The 16,167-nt window shown below is 45.4% G+C and overlaps 3 protein-coding genes across 5 annotated transcripts in view; 1 reads left to right on the top strand and 2 right to left on the bottom strand.

Moving 5' to 3' along the window:
* Window positions 1-52: 52 nt before the first annotated feature.
* On the bottom strand, window positions 53-5,752 carry RAD9B (RAD9 checkpoint clamp component B). Its single transcript, XM_059863940.1, has 9 exons — window positions 5,657-5,752; window positions 5,291-5,405; window positions 4,602-4,701; window positions 4,394-4,500; window positions 2,526-2,632; window positions 2,013-2,077; window positions 1,395-1,517; window positions 845-1,097; window positions 53-568 (listed from the first exon to the last, which is right to left on the bottom strand). Exons 1-9 carry the CDS (start codon window positions 5,750-5,752, stop codon window positions 443-445), a joined length of 1,092 nt encoding a protein of 363 aa, XP_059719923.1. The 3' UTR covers window positions 53-442.
* Window positions 5,753-8,216: 2,464 nt separating this feature from the next.
* Window positions 8,217-12,418, top strand: VPS29 (VPS29 retromer complex component). Its single transcript, XM_059863342.1, has 4 exons — window positions 8,217-8,319; window positions 10,450-10,641; window positions 10,813-11,048; window positions 11,361-12,418. The coding sequence occupies exons 1-4, from the start codon at window positions 8,317-8,319 to the stop codon at window positions 11,476-11,478; spliced, it is 549 nt and encodes a 182-aa protein (XP_059719325.1). The 5' UTR covers window positions 8,217-8,316; the 3' UTR covers window positions 11,479-12,418.
* A 146-nt stretch (window positions 12,419-12,564) lies between these two features.
* Window positions 12,565-16,167, bottom strand: part of KNTC1 (kinetochore associated 1) — a 31,418-nt gene continuing 27,815 nt past the window's right edge. For all 3 annotated transcript variants that reach the window (XM_059863340.1, XM_059863341.1, XM_059863339.1), the window contains exons 60-64: window positions 15,902-16,031; window positions 14,958-15,047; window positions 14,277-14,422; window positions 13,421-13,511; window positions 12,565-13,187 (exon numbers count right to left, since the gene is read on the bottom strand). In XM_059863340.1, coding sequence (XP_059719323.1) covers window positions 13,140-13,187; window positions 13,421-13,511; window positions 14,277-14,422; window positions 14,958-15,047; window positions 15,902-16,031 — 505 coding nt within the window. In that variant the 3' untranslated portion in view covers window positions 12,565-13,139. The remainder of the gene's footprint in view (window positions 13,188-13,420; window positions 13,512-14,276; window positions 14,423-14,957; window positions 15,048-15,901; window positions 16,032-16,167) is intronic.

The raw sequence follows: 16,167 nt of genomic DNA on the forward strand, positions 1-16,167 counted from the left end.
TGCCCTTGACGTGTGGTGGGAGAGACAGGGAAGGAAAAGGATAATGCAAGTCTGAAACACAAACCTTTATTTTTTTAAATGCAGTCCTGTGACAGCTTTGGTTTCTCAGTTAAAGGCTGTTTCTAGAGAACCTGTAAAACCCTGAGATCTCCCCTAACCAGAACAGCGGCTTCATGTGCCTGATGTGGTAACAGAGTTTGAATTCAAACTGAGCCTCTCTCCAGTGAGAGTGTTCTGAGAGCAGAACCCCCAGCAGTTCCTGCAGAACACACAAACCTCAACGGAGTCAGTCGTGACCTAAATTTGTGCCATTACAAGAGCACTGACAGTTCCAGAACATTCTGTGCTGCTGGGTCCCAGCACCAGTGACAAAGGCTGGGCCTGCCCTGCCCTTCCCTCGTGGGCTCTCCCCACTGTCTGTCCTTGGACCCCAAGCCCCGCACTACAGAACTGGGGAGCTCTGCAAGGCACCCAGCTCCTCCTCAGTGTCACTGGCTGTCACCAGGCTCTGGAAGGTGTCACCAATGGCCTCCTTGTAAGACACAGCTCCGAAGAATAAGGAGTGGAACTGGAAAATGCAACATTTGTACAGGTAAGAATTCTGTGATACAGAATTTGGGCATTAATTATTTGTGAAGCTTTTGCCACTCTAAGATCTTTCTCAGCCAGCAGCGTTTCCCAGTGGAACCCACCTGCCCCCCAGGAGTGCTCCCAGCAGTGCTGGGGTTTTCCAGCTGTGCTGCTGTGACAGCTGATCCCACTGAAACCCCCAGTGCACATGGGGGTGCTCAGCCAAGCAGCAGCTCTGGGGTTCCAGTGCTGGCACCGTGGGGAGTTCCCTCACCTTGGCATAAGGAGCCTCTGTGGCCTCTCCTCCTGCTGCCTGGGCCGTGGTTGCTCCTGCTCTGCCTGGCACATCCCTCTCTGTGCTTCTGGGAATATTTTTTACCTCTTGGTTTGCCCGAGCACTTGTGAGTTTTGCAGGGTCCATGCTTGGAGTGTTTCCCTTCTGCTGTCGCTTTTTGGAAGCGACTGTGGCTGCATTGCTGGCTCCATCCATGGAGGTCTGGTCAGATTTCTCCATGCCAGTCCTTGAGCTGGAGTGGACAGAGTAGGGCAGGTTAGAGCTGGCTTTGTGTTTCATTGGAATATCCTTATTTTCTGTTTGTGAAAAGATGATAGCTTTAGAGGAGATTCTCAGCAGCCTGCCTCCTGCTGCACCCAGACCCCGAGGAGATGAGAAAGCAGAAGCTTGTACAGAACGTTCTCTCTTGCACCCCCTTATTGCTGTTGTGCTGCTGAGATGTTCCTGAACCCCTGTAGTTCAGAGTTTTCCTGTGAAAACCTGAGTTTTTCACCCTCTTAAGAGCACCTGCCCCCTCAGCCCCTGTTACCTGTCCCAGGGCCGTGGGCAGCAGGCAGGCTCTGGGGAAGCTGCCTCCTCCTCAGCCTCGCACAAGGTAGCCAGGATAAAGCTGGCCTCCAGCAGCAGGTCCTCAATGCTGAAAGCAATGGGTCTAAACACAAGTATTGAGACCAAACAGCACAGGCAATTAGAGATCCTGTGATTCCACCGATGGAATTAAAAAGCACCTCCTCTGAAAAGCTGGAAATCTGTATTTGCTGCTGAGGAATGAGAGAGGGGCACCTGTTACAGATCTCACTGCTCCAACCAGCAAATGCTGTGCAGTGTCAGAGTCAAATGATAGCATTAAATATCTAATTTTTAAAATTATATTTATTCAGAAAATGTATTGTTTCTTTAAAGTGCTAAATAAATAAATCATTGCCTGCAGGGGACTGAGAGCCTCAGGTGCCCAGGTAATTTATACACAGGAGCTCGTCAGTCAGCACTGCTGCCTTGGCAATGCCCATGCCTGGGTTCAGTGTTTATATGGAATTACAAACTCTGGAGTGCAGGTTAGAAATGGCTTTGGGTTTGAGGTGAGGACCTGCAGTTCAGTGGTCACTGGGTGGCTGCAGGGCCCCAGCCAGGGCAGCCCCACACGTACCTCCCACATCTGTCGAAGTGGATGGACACAGGAACGCTCGTGGCTTCGGAAAACGCCAGCAGCCCCTGCAGAGAAGGGTGGGGTGAAGGGCTCCTTAAACCAGAACACTGATATTGGAATGGGAGTTTATCCCAGCTCCTGTTTACTGGCAAAAAGAGGGGAAAATTCTGCTGCTTCTAAGAATGGTTTCTGTCCTTCCCTGCCAGAGCCTTGCCAGAGGAGGTTCTGCATGGAGAACTTCCCTGGTCACAATGCTTTCCCTGGGGCAGCTGTGCAGCTGTGTCTGCCCAGCACAGAAACCTCATCTCTCTTTCAGAAGTGTTTTGTTTGCCTTTCAAAGGATCCTGGGGTTTAAAGCTAATCCTCACCCAGGTGGTGAAACCCTGCTGCTGTCAGGAGGGCTGGTGGGGCACAGCCCAGGGCCATTCCACAGGGACCATCCCATGTTGTCCTGGTCCAATCAGGCAAATTAATGAGAAATGGGTTTTCTTCCCAGACAAGTTCTTACTTTACCCTCAATTCTTTAAGGCAAAATGTCACTTCAGAATCTACTCCAACTTGAAAGTAGTCAAATTCCTCTGGACTGAGCTGTATCTCAGTAAGCATTGTCCTTGAAAAGTCTGTTTGAGATAACAACAAAGTCAGGGACTCACAGCAGTGAAGTTTGAACTCAACAAAGCTGTGATTGTAACCCTGAGGTTTTTACATAAGCATTGTTTGAACAAATAATTGTGTTTTTATGGCGGCTAATATTAATAAATGTTTAGCTTATATGCATATTAGAATTAAGTAAAATCCTCAATTTATTTGCAGTACATTGTGTAGATCTGAATGGATTTTAACAGAACCTATTCCATGTTCTGTGTGTGATCTAACCTAACACCTGCTGCTGTTCTTGCAGATCTGCTTCTTCCACAGGCATCCATCACAAATAATATTCCCAGCTGCCTATTGTTGCATGGATGGGAAGCCCAAAATGCAGCGTGACTTGAAGAGATTAATCAAAATTACTGACCATCACCAGAGCACAATGGAGGTGGACAGAGGCTCTTTGTTTTAAATTACAATCTTTTCCTGACACAGGAAAGTGGCAGCAGGAAATTGGCTGTTCACTTTCAGGTATTCAGGTTTTTGTTACCATGAGGTGACTCCGTGGCTGTCCAGGGGTGTGTGAGGAGAAAGTGAAAAGGCAATTTCCTGGCATGTGACAGTCCTGGAGAGCTCAGAGAAATCCCTCAGCAGCTTGAGGCCGGGCTGCCAAGGAAGTGCTCCAGGCTATTCCCACTCTTCCCCTTCTCTGCTCTCTGTTTTATCTCCCAGAGTTCAAACAGGCTCCTTGTGGCTGTGGTAGGGGCTGTTTGTCACACATTGCAGCTGTGGCTGAGCTGAGGGGTGGGCAGAGGGTTTGACTGCTGTGGAACCCCCAGGCCACAGCAGCTGAGGGGGTCAAAGGACCAGGAGGTGCTGCAGGCAGGAGATTGACCACGGGCACAGCCCCTCTCACTGCCCCCCCTCCCTTCCCTCACTGGGCTCTGGCTATCTCTTTACACTTGGACCATTTTTGCACTTTCTCTCTTACAATAGCCCTGCTAAGTGAACGTTTCTAAAGTCACCAGATGGGTCATTCAAAATGGAATCTCTGTATTCTCAGTAATTTCTGCCCTGTTTCACTCCAGCCAGTTTCTGCCCCTTGATCCTTGTCTTAGCCTGTTCCCAGCTCAATTCCCAGCCCTGAGCTCTTCCCAGGTCATTCCCCCCAGCTTTGGTCACAAGTATGAAAAGCATCTCTTTATTACATGATACACAAGAACCTCTACTTCAAAACCACAATTTCATCTTCAAAACTGGAGTCACACCCCAAGAGTCTCCAGCTTGTTCTCCACCTCCTGGAGATGTGACCAAGGCATAACAGTGCAGGGCTTGCTGACACTCTGTGCTGTCCTCAGACTAAAATATACTCTCTAATGATATCAATTCTATAATTGTGGTATTCAGATTTAAATAGTCCTTTTTAAAACATAAAATTATCCCCTTTTTCCTGGCAGTTGCCAGGCTGCTGCTCTTGCAGCACAGTAATTACCCCTTTCAAAGCCTACAGCAAGTGGCATAATTTATTTCAATTGGCTGCTCAGTCTGAGATCTGCCACTGACACCAAGAAGATGTTTCAATTTATTTAAATTTATTTAATTTATTAAAACCAGAGGGTGGCAGCATGACTTAAAATCTCACTCTATAATGTTCTGTTAAAAATGTCATTCAGCCATAAAATTCATCCCACATTTATGTCGTGACAGTTATTATTCCTGGAAATAATCAAAAAAATTCACCTCAAAAAAAAGTTAAAAGCCCAAGTATTGGTTCACATTTTGAATTTCCTTACCAGTGTCTTCCTCAGTGTAACTCTTGAAACAAACTTTCATTGGAGTTACTGACAGGGTTATTTCTTCCTGACTGGTTGGGAAGTGGATCATCACGTCAGTCAGCAGCCTATAAAATGTCATTCAACACTAAAATAATTCTATCTATGACTTTTTAGCATTCGTTACATTAGAAAGTAAAACTCTAAAAAATATTTCTGTGTTTGTTACCTGGAGTGGACTTTAAGAATGTTTGGACACATGTGCTTTGCAAAAACAGCCTGCAAGGGATCACACTCCTGAAATGTCAGGTTATAGGTTTTTACAACACCTGAGTATGAAGGAAATGAACAAAAATCAGTGCTTGGCTGTAATTTTAGTTGTTTTTTTTTAATATTAATTGTTCAATAGAGGAAGTAACCAAGTGACTTAGCCCAGCTATATGGAAATTACTCACCACAAACAGGAAAAGGGATCCACCTGCCATCTTAGACTCCCTCCATCCCATTAGTTGTGCCTGGACAGCATCCGAGTTTTTTAAGGATGCACAAGAAATAAACCAATGAATGCAGAGGTGGGAAACAGCCCCAGGAATTAACTGGTAAAATAACAGAAATGGGAGTGGAATGCAGAACACAACCCCTCCAGATCTCTGCCCTCCTGGGGAAGTGTGTGCTAAGGGAGCTCAGCTCTCTGCAGACATAATTCAATGTATTACCCTACACCAGTGACCCCAGCTGGATTATTGACACAAACCATGCCTGCAGCACAGCACAGCTCTGTGGGGGGAGATGAAGTTTATTCAGGAATTCTGCAAAGGCTGATGCTGATGAACACTCCCAGTCCTGCTGGGCTGAGGAGGACAGACCTGTGCTGATGATGGCATTAATTGTTGTGGTTTCAGTGCCCTGGGAGCTCACCGTGCCTGCAGAGCAGCTGGAAGGTGATGTGGTGCTCACTGGGGCTGCTGGAGATGCTGCATTTCTCTACATTCCTTTCCAGCACATTTACACATCTAAACACAGGGAGGACTGACTGAAAAAAAAATAAATAAAAAAAAATCAGTGCAGAGGTTGCTCCCTGAGCAGCTTTGCAATAAATACAATTTCCTTGGGTTTGCACCCTGGTTTATCTCAAGCTGCTGCTCTTAAGGCTTCCCCAAACTGCTCTGGGGACACTGGGAGAGCCCAGGCTGATCCTCACCCACCACAACTTCAGCTGGAAATTGGGTTAATTTGCTGCTGTGTGTAACAACTCACTGAAATGTACCTTAATTATCAATTTACAGGGGAGGGATAACTGCTTCTCCTTCTGACAGGGCTGGGACACAGCTGTGCAGCAGTAATGCTGGAAAAACATGGATGAGAAGAACACACATGCATATGCTGACCTCGAGGAATTCACTGATCTTAAGGCAAGCTGGAAATGGAATCACAGAGTCATTAGGGCTGGAAAAGACCTCCAACATCACTGAGTCCAACCACTGAGGGAACAGAAGTCAAATGATTTATTAACTCAAAACTTGAACCTTTCAAAAAGAGCCACCTCTGGGCTTCAGTGCCACTAGCAAACCTGGAAATTTACATCTCAAAATTATTTTTAAAAATTTAAAATATGTATGGTTATTTGATTTTAATTTTTAAAATAAAAATACTTGAGTTACCCAAACACCCAGAGCTCAGCTTGTCTTTGGGGCATTTGAGGGACATGATCCACACAGATGAGCAAAGACACCTCAAAAATTCAGGTATAAAACAAAATATCTCCACTTGTGATTTTCCATCCTCCCAGTGAGCCAAGGAGAGCTGATCACTTTTACCTACGAAACCTCTGGAGAAAACACTAATTCTGCTGGAAATGGTGTTTGATTAATCAGAGGCATTAATGGATGTGTTCTTCCTGTTGAGTCACACCAGTACAAAACATGTTGTTTTCAGAGGCAGCTCCTGTGTGGTACAAAACTCAAACCTTGTGACCTGTGACAACAGAACTGAGCCCTGTGGCATTCATCCAGATGTCCTGGACAGCAAAATATCAAAGGATCTTAGGGCAGAGTGGGAATGAAATCTTCCACGATGGAATCTGCATAATGCAAATCACAGAAAATGTGCCATGTGTCCATACTGAAAGTGGAGGGAGCTGAGAATGTGATGGACTGAAAGGTACCTCTGTAAAACCACAATATCCAGTTGTATAAATATTGGGCTTATAATAAAGATTTTTAAATTAGAAGAAATAAAATTCACTTACACCTTTTTCTAAGGGGTCAAACCAAAATTCATCACTAATCCGTGCTATGGCATGTATTGCTCTTCCAAACACTGCCAGGGAAAAAAACACTGCAATATGCATTCTAAATTAAAATAAAAAGATAAAAAGGTGGCACTGCACTTTCTCCAGAATAATCCAAGAGGAAACATTACAAATTTCTTATACATTTGAAAGAAAATGGATGGTAGAAACTGTTATTTTTTCTATTTAATTAAAATTTTAATTATCCAAGCCCTCAATGGTTTGGAAAGCTGTCTCTGATGAGGCACCTCGGATGTCCCTATGCAGCACCTGGAGTTACCACTAATTAGGTCAATCAGGCAAAACTTCATCACCGGGGCTAGAAATGACATTTAGCAGGGGAAAAGCCTGAGAAGCAAGGGGACATCTGGAGAGACGGAATCCCAAGAAACACAGTGGAGCCCGGCTGGGGCCCTGCGGATCTGCCTCGGGCAGCGGAGGAGCAGCTTCTGCCACAGAATGGAGTGGAGCTGTGCCCCTGGAATGCACAGGGGACACGCAGCCAGGCCCTGACTGTCCCCAAATCCTGCCCATCCGAACAAGGCCCCGCCGCGCACACCGCGCACAGCGCCCGACCCCGCCGCGATGAGGGAGAGGCGGATCCCCCGCTCCGCTCCGCTCCCGGGGCTCGTGTTCCGCCCAGGGCCGTGCCGGGGGTGTCGCTTTCCCGATGTCCCGCACCAATCCCCGCGTGTGCCGGGCTCCCCGGGCCCCGGTACCTCGGAGCTGCGCCCCCCCGATCACGCACTTCATGGCCGCCCCCCCACTCCCCTCACGGCCACCCCCCCCACTCCCCTCACGGCCGCGGAAGGCGGGAAACGCCGTGAGGGCGGAGCGCGCGCCACGCGGAGCCCCGGATGTGGAACCCGGGGATTGTGGAATTATGGAATTGTGGAATTGCGGAATTACGGAATTATGGAATTAGGGATTGTCCCGAGTTACCCGCAGGGATCTTCAGCCCAACCCCTGGCCCGGCACAGACACCCCAACAATCCCAGTCTGTGCGTTTCTAAGAGCATCGTGAAACCCCTCCCGGAGCTCTGGTAGCCTCCGGGCTGTGACCATTCCCTGGGCAGTGCCCAGCACCCTCTGAGGAGAACCTTTCCCTGATATCCAACCTAAACCCCCCCCGACACAGCTCCAGCCGCTCCCCGGGTCCTGTCCCCGTCCCAGAGCAGAGATCGGAGCTGCCCTCGGCAGCCCCAGCTCCGGGACAGAGCCGGGAAACGCCCCCGACTCAAGAGAAGAGAAGGGCTGAGCATGGCACTGATTAGCGTGGGAGGAAAGAGACTCATTAACAATAGAAGACTAATTAATAATGTAACTATGTAACTTGTAGCCAATGAAATCAATTATTTTGTTTCCTGAAATGCATAAATAATAAAAAGAATTGTTAGTTGGGGTATTTGGTTTGTGGGAGCCCGCGGAGCGCTCAGGCTTGCGCAACTCTGAAATAAATAATCAGTGTTTCTCTCTCTCTCTCTCTCTCTCGTCATTATCGGCTCGTTTTGCGGACAACTTTCGTTTCACCTGTGTCAAATCCCAGCCAGCGGAATGCGGCACGGACGCGTTTAGAGCTCTATTGTCCCTTCGCAGGCGCCGTAGCGGGGGCGGTGCCGGGCGGTTCCGGGAGGGCCGGAGCGGAGCGGGCGCGATGGTGAGAGCGGGGGGACGCCGGGACCCCCCGGAACCCCCCGGACACACCGGAACCCCCGGCACGGCCATAGCAGCCGGGCCCGACCCGGCCGGGCTGGGGGAGAGCGGGCGGGAGGGCGGTGCCCAGCTGAGGCGAGGCCCCCGGGGGGGTGAGGGCCGGGCCGTGACTGCAGCAGCTCCTTTTATAATTTGTGTTAATTTTATCGTAATCGCATTAATATTTTTTAAATTATTTAACGCTTCTTTCATAACATCGACAATTCATTAATTATTATTTGCCCGTTCATTTGGCTGTGTTTTCTCTTCTGTTGCTTCCTCTCGTTTAACATTGATCATGTTCCGCCCTGTTTCTCATCCCCTGCAATCAACTCCTTCATTCCAATCAGGCTGGGCACAGAGTAAGTCACTCCTTGGCTCTCGCTAACACCCCTGGGAAGGGCTCCTTCGTGTTCCTCCGTGCCACTGGCAGCTGGCTCAGATGAATTTAGGGGCTGCACGCCCGAGATCACACCCAAAATTCAGGTGTTTTGTCGTTTTTCACCACTGCTTTAAGCTCTAGATACGTGTGGTGATTAAACCCTGCAGTGCTGTTCATTGGGTTTGGTTCCTGCAGCTGTTCTGTAATGGATGGGAGGTGAAATGGGGATTTTGGGGAAGTGTGGGGCTGGCATTTGTCAGCACAGGGGATGTCTGTGCTGAGAGCACACGCTGCTGGCTCGGTGGGGTGTGTCAGTGGCAGGATCATTTTATTAACCATCAAATACATAACTGGTACTGCACACTTAAGTCCCTTAAGCAGCAGTAAGACTATCTATTGCCACTTATTAATCCAAATCACTGTCACGCACTTGTTACTCATCAAAGACCTTCAAAATTGTCTTTTTTCCCCCCCTCTCCTGGTTTCATTTTGTATTGGTCACTCATTGATTAAAAAGCTTATGTATTGCTTTACCAATACTTTCAACCATCTGTCTCCAGATGGGTTTGATGGTGGCACTGAGATCTTCTTAATATAAAAAAATAACCCTAAACCAATCAAAAATACCACCCAAGCTCCCTCTGCCTTCTTGAGGACTGTTAGCCTGAAGGTAACAACATGGCCTAAAAACCCATTAGGGAAAAAAAAATCTTTAAAAATACAATTTCCTAGCCTAGTTATATTTGTTTCTAGAAATAAATCTGGGCTGTGTCCTTTACAAACACATTTCAGGGTGTCATTTTAGGAACTGTCTCACTAACATGAAGTGGAAGATAAAAATCTCTTTAATTTGGAGCCATTCTTTGAGTTCCTAGGGCTGAGTCTCCAGATCCTGGGTTTTCCCAGAGCAGTGCCATAACATTCCTTGCTTTATAAAGCTTCTCATGCCCTTTTTGCACAATTAATTTGCCCTGTGTTGCTTGCATTATTGCTTTATTTGCAGATTTAAAGCCTGTGCTGTTAAGCCATGGCCTTGCATCATCTCAGGCCTTAATTTTGAAGCCCCCACTACATTTTTATTCTGGCATCTGAAACTGTAAATGTATAGAGGTGGTGACAGGAGCACTGTGGATTGGCTTCTCTGCAGTGCCCTGTTTGTATTCTATTGTTATTCTTTAGCCTTGTTCAGTTTTTCAGTGGTTTCTACCATGTGGACTCTGAACATGCTTCCTCTTCTAGTCAGCTATTAACACATGCTGCAAATTTGCTGCTTTTTAAAAATATTTGGGTTTTTTTTTTTTTTTAGTCAGGGGAAAGAAACTTGGATGAAGAGATTTTTTTTTTTTAAGAGAAGTGGCTGCAGCTTAGCCAGGTCTGAGAGAGAAAAAACAGTGGGGTGGTTTATGGCAGCTCCCAAATTTGTGTAAAATACATCAGGTAATGCAGCAGGAATGTGTTCCCTTGCACTGTTGGCCTTCAGCAACAAACCACAAATAATTCTGCAGAGCTTTGTCTGTAAAGCCCCCTCTGCTCATGGCCTGGAAAAGATCCCATGGAGCAAAATCCCATCCCCATCCCATCCTCACTGCAGCAGCTTTTGGGTCCAAATGCCAGGCTGTGGCTCTGCAGGGGACACTGCAGTGCTGGCTGTGCCCTAACCCCTGTGTGTCCCCTCTCTCCCTGTGTCCCCTCTCTCCCCTGCTGCCCCTGAAGTTGGTGCTGGTGCTGGGTGACCTCCACATCCCCCATCGCTGCAACAGCCTCCCGGCCAAGTTCAAGAAGCTGCTGGTGCCTGGCAAGATCCAACACATCCTGTGCACAGGGAACCTCTGCACCAAGGACACCTATGACTACCTCAAGACCCTGGCTGGGGATGTTCATGTTGTCAGAGGGGACTTTGATGAGGTACTGTCTGGGTTTTTTTGGGGTATCCTTTAAGGTTTTTGCATTTGGAGTTCATTCAAGTAAAAGGGGTGGAATGAGTTCCTGAGCTCTCCCCTTCTGGGTGGTGCAATAGGGTTGGGTTTAAACAGAAATTTGTCTAATCTGGGTTTGGTTTATTTTCTTTATTTTTAGAACCTGAATTATCCTGAGCAGAAAGTTGTGACTGTTGGACAGTTCAAAATTGGGCTGATTCATGGCCATCAGGTGATCCCCTGGGGTGACATGGCCAGCCTGGCACTGCTCCAGAGGCAGTTTGATGTGGACATCCTCATTTCAGGGCACACACACAAATTTGAGGCATTTGAACATGAAAATAAATTCTATATCAACCCAGGATCAGCTACAGGAGCCTACCATGCCTTAGAGAAGTAAGTGAATATTGGGGGGATTTCTGTTTTTGTGGGGTTTTTTTTGGTAATAAAACTGAACTACAAACTCCTGAGGGTTAGTATTTCTGATTTAAATGTCAGGGAGAGGATAGTTAAGAGTTGTGTAACTCACACAGCTGTGCTTGCTCAGTCTCCTGGACTGAAACATGAAATGCTCACAGCCTCAGATCTCTGTGCTGTACTTACAGAATTAATTCCCATTTTTCTTGACGTGATTTCTGCTGAATAGTGCTGAAAGACTAAGGGGGTTATAGACACACAATCACTGTGAATTGTTTCCTCTCTTTCCAGCAACATCATTCCTTCATTTGTGCTGATGGACATCCAGGCTTCTACAGTAGTTACATATGTCTATCAACTAATTGGAGATGATGTGAAGGTAGAAAGAATTGAGTACAAGAAATCCTAAAAAATGTTTTTGCTTGTCTGGTATTTTTACCATCTCCTTCTGAACTGCAAGTTACAAAACTTGCTTGCTCGTTTACAGCCCTGCACTGTCTCTAACAGCTCAACAATGTAACTTCTTGTCATGAATTTAAACAACCTTGTGTTTGCTTTTCTCTGTATGATTTGTAAAATATTCCATTAAGATAACTGTCTAAGTACTGTTCCTTAATGTAATAAACTCCACTTCATAGAAAAGCTGAGCCTGGTGAGGTGGTGTTGGGGAAGAATGCAGCAGTTGTGGTGGTTTGGTGTTCCCCTTCTAAGGGATGTTTGGACAGGGCTGGAACAGACTGAGGGCTCTGGGGCCAGGCTGGGTTTGCTCCAGAATCCAGTTTATATTTAATTGTCTCAATTTAACATTCTCAACTAAGTTCAAGGAGTAAAATGGCTTGATAGACTCTGAAAGGATTACAATTACCTTGTAATTTCACTGCAGTTTGAGTCTTTGATCAAAGCACTTTCAAATGTCCCTGTGCTTTCATGAGTGATGATCTCATTCAATCTATAACCAGTGAGGTTTTCCTTTATTTGTGGCTCACATCTGACACTCCATTTCTTGTGCTCTTTGCTCCATGCACAGAGGTTCTCAGTGATGTCATTCCATGTGACTCTCAAAGCTGCTGAAGATAAAACTGGGTTGTTCCAGGAGCAGCACCTTGTGGCTCCTCTGTTCCCACAGCTGCAGGGACCTGAATGTATTTAACAGCTCCCCTTTCTCACAACTGCTGTAACCTTCCAACAAAACAGATTTTTGTCCTTGCCTCCCCCAGAATGTTTAGGAGGGGGGCAGTTTCCTTGGCCTTTGGGTTATGATTTTTCCCTCAGCTGGAACCCTTCTTTCTGTGTCATGAGCTGACTGAATGACTCATTTCTATTCAAAATAAACCTGCTCTGGATAAAAAGACATTTCAGGCTGTCTCAAGAACCTCTGACTTCATGCAGTCAGAGCAAAGTTGAAAATAAAACCTTGGCATGTGATATTCAGGGAATGCAATTGACTGGAACATCAATTGATTGACAAACTCATAATTAAGAGGTTTATAGACTATTGTAAGGAGCCAAAATAGATGCATAAGTTTATTTCTTTTAATTTACACTGTAAGGCTAAAATTGACACACAAGTTTATTTGTTTTGACTATAAGGCCAAAATTGATACATAAGTTTGTAAAGTTACACTTACAATTTGTCTACAAAGTATTTTACATGAACCACAGCCCCTGCAGTTTTCTTTAGAAAAGTTTATCACAGTGATGACAAGGTTCTGGTGCTGTGGGTGACATCTCAGAGTGCTCCTGACAGCAGGCCTGAACATGGGGAAATAGAAATATGGACAGAAGGAAAGGAAATAAACTTTACTCCTTCCCAAAGTTAAAGTGCTGAGCATGAACTGATGACTCCAAACAGGAAATTCTGCTGTGAGTCTGAACTGGTTTTGTGGGGGTGGAGAATGGAGGAGAAGCAGCCTAGAACAGCTGGGGAAATGTGGAGAGGTTGTGGATGCTCCTGGTAAAAGCTTTGGGGTTTTAGTCTGGCGTTCTTCTGAGCAGTACAAGAGTTGTGAATGCACAGCCCAACCTCCTGCCAGGAGAGGGAGGAGGGAAAAGGGGAAATCTCAACCTAATTTATGGCACTTCCAGGACACAGGACCCCTCTGATCCATTCAGGTACATCTGGAAGGTCAAAGAACAACATTAATAGGGCTTAGGAAAATGGGATGTGATCCAGGACACAGATGTGGTTCAAGTAAAATGAATCACTTGAATTAATGAAGGGATATTTTATTATATACAGCACATGTTACTAAAGTAGATCAGCTAAGAAGTATTCTTGCAAGAAGTTGGGTGAAAGTCTTTAGAGAAAAAGGAGAAAATACTGCCTGAGGAGGAGAGATGGTTTGTTTTACCTGCAGAAGATGAGATGCTGGGACGTCTGCCAGAGCAGGGTTTCCACATTTCTTTTGATACTCTTGAATCAGGGCAGTTGCATCATCAAGGCTGTAAGGGGAAAAAGTTGATCAACTTTGTCAAATTAAACTCTCTAAAAAGCCAACAATTTAGACAACAGAAGTAAAAATCCACAGTCTGATCCCATAGCTTTAAGTCAGATGGGCCCTGTCATTTCCCAGCAGAGAAAACAAGCCTGGCTTTTTCCTTGGGGCTGTTAATAAAATCAATAAATACAGAATTTCAGTGTTTCTTGGCGCCTGTCCCAGTCTGAGTGTGGGATCAGTGGTAACAGTGCTCTGCAGGCCCCAGGGCTGGGCTCTGAGTGTGCCCAGGTGTGAGAGGAGCCCAGGTGAGTGGGGCCCAGCCCAGCCCCCTTTGTGATTTAAGTGGAGCACAAGAAGAGCTTTTAGTTCTTGAAAACTTCATGGCAAAACCACCAATTCCCTGCTTTCAGTACAGGAAGCTCATTCCTTTTTTTCTGAGAGTTTTCATTGCTGAATTCACCTAAAGCTGGATTCACCTAAAGGTAAGATCAAGGTTTTGATTATTTCACTCTGGTTGCTTCTATTTTAACTGCATTTGATCTGCTGCTAGTCCAGGCTTAACAATCTGTTACTTGGTCTTGAATGGCTGTAAAACTCTGTCCTAGTGAGGTGAAATTTATTTCTTTATTAACTTAGCATACTTAAAAATCCTTGGAGACTAAGTATTAGAAAACCTCCATGACTGAACAAAGGAAAATTAAATAAAGCTGAGATTTAATTCTTGCAATTGCTCCAGTTACAGATGGTTTTTTACCATTTATTAACTTACCAGTTGTTTTTGGCAAAATAATCCACCAGCTCTCTTATTCTGTGGGTGTTTATCAGGTGTTGCTTTAACAGTGGATAATATTTGGTTTTCCAGAACTGTTCATAGAGCTTCTCACTGATGATACTGTCCAAAACCAAAGAGCTGATCTGTAGATTTAAGTGTTAGTAATGAAAAGTGTTAATATTTTAGACAAAAGAGATTTTACTTTTGAATGGAAGGAGCTCATAGTCTCCATATTGGATTCTATAGAGAATAGGGTTTTTTTTTACATTTAATTTTTTTAAGTGCTGTGAAATGGCAGATTTTATGAAAACTGATCCCAGATTAAGAGAGGGAAGTGAGTTAAACTTGGCCATGGGGAGGCAGCTCAAGGCAAGGCAAAAGTGCAGTTCCCTAAATCCTTTGGCCTTTTAGCCTCAAATATTTATTTAGGAAAAGCCAGATGGTTCTGCTGCCCTCCAAACAGGGACAGCCCAGAACGTGGCACTGGGTATGTACAAGAAGTTTCTCAGTTGCACAACATAAATAAAAATGCATTTTACAAGTATTCTTCATTTTCTGAACATTCAAAGTCAAGTAAGGCTGGATAAGATCAGAGGAGAGAGAAAAGGTTCTGTGAACACTTTTCTATCAAAAAAGCCTCCAAGTCAAAGGGCAGTGAAGTAAATTTGATTTGTTCACCTGGGAAGCAAATGCTACCAGTTCTCCAGTGTCCATGTGTTCATCCAATTGTTGCAGCACAGTTTCTTTCTTACAGGTTGATAACAAATCCTTGTGAAAATAAGTTACAAAACATTATTATTCTGTGATTGATCAAAGCAGGAACACCCCCTTCAGAACAAATATTTGATTTATTCAGAAATCTTTTGAAATTCTAGGTGCAAATACAGAATGATCAAACCAGGATCTGTCTGCTTGGACTGAAAGTGTTGCTTTTAACTCTCGCAAATGGTGTTTTGCTGTAGCTGTCAGAGGATTTTTTTGACTCCCTCAGCTGTGATTTGGGGAAACCTTTCTGAGAGGAACTTTAATGACTGGAAGTCAAAGAATTTAAGGTGCCTTTACTGGTCCCAGTTTGCTGGTGGTAAATATGGGAACAGCCTCTAGTGTTTCCACTGGGAGAACAATGCAGGGCAGAAATGAATGGAAACAAATGAGAGGAGCATGGAAAATGTCAGGGTTCATGGATGGTGAGGACATGGCTTTAAGGCAGGTTTCTATCAGAGCTGGTCCATATCAAACATCTTCCTTGGAAGTCAGGAGCTTTCAACTCAACACCCTTCCAAAGAAGGATTCAGTGCTTTTCTTACCATCTGCTCTGGCTTGGGTTTTACTGGGTGTTTTTGCCCCCATGTGCTTTATGGGTGGGATCTCATAAAAACATCCTCAAATTCTCTAAAGGCAAAGTCAGATGACAAAGCTACTGGGGGTGACTGAAGTTTTAAAAAAAAAAAGAGGAAGTGTTCACATGATCCCTTTAGAAGCCTTTGAGGGTGGCAGATGTTGAGGATTCATCAGCAGGGATGTGTTGAAGTTAACTGGAATTCACCTCTGACTGCTCTGGTGAGCAGGACGTGCTTGAGGGCATCTCCCTTGCAGAGACAGAACACAAAACTCTGATTTACCTGAATTTGCTGCTCTCTCTTCTCAGACTGAGGAATGACCAAGAGGCAGCCCAGGGCAAAAGCTGGGAGGTCCAGCTGGGTGTATTGTTTAGCAATTCCAACAATATCCAGGTCAGCCAGGACAGGACACCTGCAGGAGAGCAGGAGGGAAGTGCTCAGCTGTGATTTGTTTTATTGGATGGCTCAGTGCTGTCTGCAAAACTGCCCTGAGATTTGGAAGTCAGGTAGGACAACACATTCCTGCCTCACAGTAATTCCAGAAATGG

This window comes from Haemorhous mexicanus, chromosome 19 (assembly GCF_027477595.1).
Source record: "Haemorhous mexicanus isolate bHaeMex1 chromosome 19, bHaeMex1.pri, whole genome shotgun sequence".
Lineage (NCBI taxonomy): Eukaryota > Metazoa > Chordata > Aves > Passeriformes > Fringillidae > Haemorhous > Haemorhous mexicanus.

What these genes read in the sequence shown, in the direction of transcription:
- RAD9B (XM_059863940.1), bottom strand. Translation starts at nt 5,752, where the DNA reads ATGCATGTGTGTTCTTCTCATCCATGTTTTTCCAGCATTACTGCTGCA. An exon ending in ATTCTTAAAGTCCACTCCAG is followed by an intron (nt 4,501 to 4,601) that starts GTAACAAACACA and finishes GACATTTTATAG; the next exon opens with GCTGCTGACTGACGTGATGA. An exon ending in TGCCCACGGCCCTGGGACAG is followed by an intron (nt 1,098 to 1,394) that starts GTAACAGGGGCT and finishes TGTCCACTCCAG; the next exon opens with CTCAAGGACTGGCATGGAGA.
- VPS29 (XM_059863342.1), top strand. An exon ending in TCAGAGGGGACTTTGATGAG is followed by an intron (nt 10,642 to 10,812) that starts GTACTGTCTGGG and finishes CTTTATTTTTAG; the next exon opens with AACCTGAATTATCCTGAGCA. An exon ending in GCCTACCATGCCTTAGAGAA is followed by an intron (nt 11,049 to 11,360) that starts GTAAGTGAATAT and finishes CTCTCTTTCCAG; the next exon opens with CAACATCATTCCTTCATTTG.